Consider the following 4,777-nt stretch of genomic DNA (forward strand, 5'->3'; position numbering starts at 1 on the left):
GTCTCTGATGATCTTTCTTCATCAGGCTGGTGGTGTTGTTGCTCCAGCTGAGGTTGTTGTTCAGGTGCACACCCAAGTACTTGTAGCTGGAGACCACTTCCACCGCAGATCCTCTTATGTTCAGGGGGGTGTAGATGTTTTTGTTCCTTCTGAAGTCCACAATCATCTCCTTTGTCTTCTTCACACTGATGTGAATACAGTACGTAGTTCAGACCCGAATCTAATAAAATAATTGAGACATTGGAGACATTTATACTGAATAATGCATTAGTTAAACGCGTTTTATCACAGTGTATTTTTTAAATTTAATTTTGCGGGTTTGACGTCTGGAGAGCCTAAACTACATATCCCATCATGCATCGGGGCGTTTACCGGAAGCATCTACGTGTACACATTCGCGACGGTTCAGGAAGTAGGGTTGAGGAGGTTGTTGTTCTTTCCCGTGAAGGAATAAACAAAAAACAGGTAAACTTTTTTAAAATTAGTGAGTTTTTCATCCAGTAAAACATCATGGCGGCGTTTCTGTTCGTTTGTTGTTGACAAAGAAGCCAAAGTTTTTATGTCTTAGCCGTTAGCATCAAGCTACATGTTGTAAACAACAGCGTCACATCTATAAAAATAAATGTGTTAATATTTACCGTATGAAAAGAGTAATGCTGTTATAGTTGTATTTAACACGTTTTATTGCTGTATATGTATTTAGTGATTGATGTTTAGCTCTATTGTTCATGTTTTATCCTGTTTTTAAATCGTTTTTTGTTTCTTAGCAGTAATGTTGAAGAAATCCTGACGGAGAACAAGTGTTCAAACTGTTCCATTTGAAATTAGAAAGAACTAGTGAACTGGTTGGTAGTACGAACCACAACATGGGCGTGATCTACAACTTTACTTTGTTTTATGGAGTTACTGTCTTTAAACCACACATGTTTTACATATTACCACATTAAAAGCAGTGACAGTTTTATTAGCAGTACTTGTAAAAAACGAAGGCGTCCCATTTAAGATCTTGGATGCTTAAAGTTTATTTAGCCATTTATTGAAAATGTGAATTCCCATCATCAGCTCTGAACACGAGGCTTTGTGAGGTGACGGTTAAAGTCAGATGATTTCATGGGCTGTTCTGTTTTCCAGCGCCATGTTGCCGACCACCTCGCAGCACAGCAACGGCGCCCTCAGCGCCAGGGACGCCGCTCGCCACACGGCCGGCGCCAAGCGCTACAAGTACCTGCGGCGGCTGCTCCATTTCAGGCAGATGGACTTTGACTTTGCCTTGTGGCAGATGTTTTACCTGTTCACGTCGCCGCAGAGGGTCTACCGCAACTTCCACTACAGGAAGCAAACCAAGGACCAGTGGGCCCGGGACGATCCGGCCTTCCTGGTCCTGCTCAGCATCTGGCTGTGTGGTAATCTCATTCATTAATGGAATTGTTTGTGTGTAGGCGTTCGTCCGTCTGTGCTCATGTCGTCTTTGCTTGTTTTGTGCAGTGTCCACGATAGGTTTTGGTCTCGTGTTGGACATGGGGGCAGTGGAGACCCTGAAACTGCTGCTGTGGGTGGTCTTCGTGGACTGCATAGGGGTCGGTCTGCTCATATCAACCCTCATGTGGTGAGTTGGAGGTTTCCTCAGATGGCTGAACGCCTCCCAGTAAAGTCCAGGCTCATTTTTCTCCGCTCTCTCTCCCAGGTTTATCACTAACCGATATCTGCTGAAACATCCCAGCAGAAACTTTGACGTGGAGTGGGGCTACGCCTTTGATGTTCACCTCAACGCTTTCTACCCACTTCTAGTCATCCTGCACTTCCTGCAGCTTTTCTTTATTAACCGTGAGTTCGTCGTGGCTGAGCCCATTTCATGAAACCGTTGTTGGGTGCAGACAAGTCCAGTGTTTTTATTTCTGTTCCAGATGTGGTGGTGATAAATTCAAACTGGTTCCTGGGTTACTTTGTGGGGAACACTTTGTGGCTCATCGCGATCGGTTATTATCTCTACATCACCTTCTTGGGCTACAACAGTAGGTGTCGCACATTCCTGCTTCACATCGGTTAAGTTTGAACGCACGTCTGAGTTTTCTGTTTCCGTCCTCGCAGCTCTGCCCTTTCTGACGAACACCGCCGTGCTGCTCTACCCCTTCGCTCTGCTCGGCCTCCTCTACGTCCTGTCCGTCTCATTGGGCTGGAACTTCACCCAGGGTCTCTGCTGGTTTTATAAATACAGAGTCCAGTAAAAGAGGTTTGGGTTTGTGTGTTGGACGCAAATCGGCCCTGAGCCGACGTGAAACCTGTTTCTGGCTCTACATCGAAGTGATAAAGAATCCAGCTCCTGTTGGTGGACCGGGACCAGACTGACGCTGATCTGGTGGACTCTACTGTTGATCTGGATCCCCGGTCCATAAACTGAGACACGTTTGGTCCAGCTGCAGAAGCAAGGAGACGGATGGGACTTTTATCCAATATTCTTTTTGTAAATACTTTTTCTGAGGAGAACTTGAATTTGTTTGTTTTCATTAAGACAGAAAAGACTGAAAACCTGCTTATTGAGGAGAAGACGAAGTGGAGAAACGTGATGGATGTTCACTTCCAATAAAGGCTTTGATTAATTAAACAACCTCAGTTTGGATGTTCGCAAGTTATTTGTCAAGTGCCATAAAATGTACAGGAAGAAGAAGACGCAGAAGTTGAATGGAGTTAGGTGCGATGAAAGTGAGACCAGGAGGGAGTCATGAGGGTTGAGAGATTAGTGAGTTTTTGAGCTGCATGCATTCAGCTGGGACTGCTGCAAGATAAAGAATAAAGATAAACTCCTTGTGAAATTATTCTGCTGCAGATTATGACTTCATAACTCTGTTCATGTCTGTGATGCAGGTAAGACATTTTCTTCAGTGATGAGTGTTCAAACAGTCTGCCCTCACCAAACAACGTCTGTGTGTTGATGTTGGAAATGACTCCAGCCTCCTAATCAGAGTCGGTGTTGCCACATCGTTTAGCTCAGTAGCTGTGCAGCTGATTGAGTTATAGCTGTTTGGTCATTTGGCTGTGGCAGCCATGTTGAGTTGAACTGTAGAGCCACATCCAGGGCTTGTTTCCTGAAAGTTTCATTAAAAATCTGACCACTGGTTCAACTACTGCCACACCAAAGTGTAGGTCAAAACCTAATATTGACTGAGTTGTCAAGTTTGTTGTTTTTAGGTGGCCATCTTGAATGTGTTTGACTCTAAAAATTACTACTGGTTGCTTGTCATCCACTGGTTCATGAGATATTTTGCTAACAGAAGAACACAATGCCTTTGCCTGTGCCAGGTGATAAACTAAAAATTTTGTTTCTCGTTACTTCAGATACAGGTCAAAACTATTTTATTTAATATATACTTGATCCAAAATGCATCAAAGTGACTCAACTTCAGCAAATATTTTATAAATATTGTAAAATTTGACAATTTTTTGTTCAGTTCAGTCAATAACTTCCAAGCTGGAACTAACTTTAAAAATGTAGCTGTCGCACAAAAGATAATTCAAGTTCTGTTGTCGCTGACATCTATTGGTGGAATTGGGTACTGCACCTAGACGTGAGCATGCAGTGCGCATGACCAATTAAAACTTATAAGCTGCATGTGTGTATGGACACGAGAGGAAAAACAAGATAGTTGAAGACAACCAAGTGGAGAAAATGGACAATGTGGACAATTAACACCTCCTAAACGTTTGGTCAGAAGGTGCACACGGTATGTTTACATATTTTATGTTTGTTTATATGTTTAATGTGGTTATAAAAGAGCTTCTCAGCGTGACGTCAGCAGAAGTAAGGAGCACCTTCAGGAGGATTAATCCTCACAAAGCAACTGGCCCAGACAACATCCCCGGAAGATGTTGAAGGAATGTGCTGATCAGCTCTGTGAGGTGCTGGCAGACATCTTTAACACCTCACTTACCCTGGAGACAGTTCCCACCTGCCTGAAGACTGCCACCATCATCCCAGTACCAAAGAGCTCTACAGTGACTGGTCTGAATGACTATCGGCCAGTGGCCCTCACCCCGATAGTCGCTAAATGCTTCGAAAAACTGGTCATGACTCACATCAGAACAACCATCAACATCAACGAGGACCCTCATCAGTACGCATACGGTGAGAACCGATCAACAGAGGATGCCATCTCCTCTGTGGTCCACACTGCACTCACCCACCTGGAGCAGAAAAACTCTTACGTCCGTATGCTCTTTGTGGACTTCACATCCGCCTTCAACACCATGATCCCCCAAACCCTGATGGACAAACTATCCACACTAGGACTAAGCCCCTCCATTTGCAACTGGGTACTAGACTTCTTAACAAACGGACCACAGTTAGTGAGGATCCACAACCTCTCCTCCTCCACCATAACCTTCAGCACTGGCTCTCCTCAGGGATGTGTGTTGAGCCCCCTCCTGTTTACTCTGCTCACGTATGATTGTGCAGCTACCCATCCAGGCTGTCACATTGTAAAGTTTGCAGATGATACAGCGGTGGTGGGATGCATCACAAACAATGATGAGTCCAGCTACAGGCAGGAGGTGGAACACCTGGAGAGCTGGTACAAAGAGAATAACCTTCACATCAATGTGAAGAAGACGAAGGAGATGATTGTGGACTTCAGAAGGAACAAAAACACCTATACCCCCCTGAACATAAGAGGATCTGCGGTGGAAGTGGTCTCCAGCTGCAAGTACTTGGGTGTGCACCTGAACCACAACCTCATCTGGAGCAACAACACCACCAGCCTGATGAAGAAAGATCATCAGAGAC

General features: G+C 44.5%; 1 protein-coding gene across 1 annotated transcript; it reads left to right on the top strand.

The window, feature by feature from the left end:
• The first annotated feature begins 364 nt into the window (after nucleotides 1-364).
• Nucleotides 365-2,583, top strand: unc50 (unc-50 homolog (C. elegans)). Its single transcript, XM_037696346.1, has 6 exons — nucleotides 365-465; nucleotides 1,132-1,403; nucleotides 1,486-1,606; nucleotides 1,685-1,824; nucleotides 1,905-2,012; nucleotides 2,089-2,583. Exons 2-6 carry the CDS (start codon nucleotides 1,136-1,138, stop codon nucleotides 2,223-2,225), a joined length of 774 nt encoding a protein of 257 aa, XP_037552274.1. The 5' UTR covers nucleotides 365-465; nucleotides 1,132-1,135; the 3' UTR covers nucleotides 2,226-2,583.
• Nucleotides 2,584-4,777: the final 2,194 nt, after the last annotated feature.

The sequence above is a fragment of the Nematolebias whitei genome, chromosome 23 (assembly GCF_014905685.2).
Source record: "Nematolebias whitei isolate Nwh7 chromosome 23, NemWhi1, whole genome shotgun sequence".
Lineage (NCBI taxonomy): Eukaryota > Metazoa > Chordata > Actinopteri > Cyprinodontiformes > Rivulidae > Nematolebias > Nematolebias whitei.

Excerpts from the sequence above, each read along its gene's own strand:
- unc50 (XM_037696346.1), top strand. The coding sequence starts at position 1,136 with ATGTTGCCGACCACCTCGCAGCACAGCAACGGCGCCCTCAGCGCCAGG. Across the intron at positions 1,404-1,485 it reads GCTCAGCATCTGGCTGTGTG|TGTCCACGATAGGTTTTGGT; the intron begins GTAATCTCATTC and ends TGTTTTGTGCAG. Across the intron at positions 1,607-1,684 it reads CTCATATCAACCCTCATGTG|GTTTATCACTAACCGATATC; the intron begins GTGAGTTGGAGG and ends TCTCTCTCCCAG.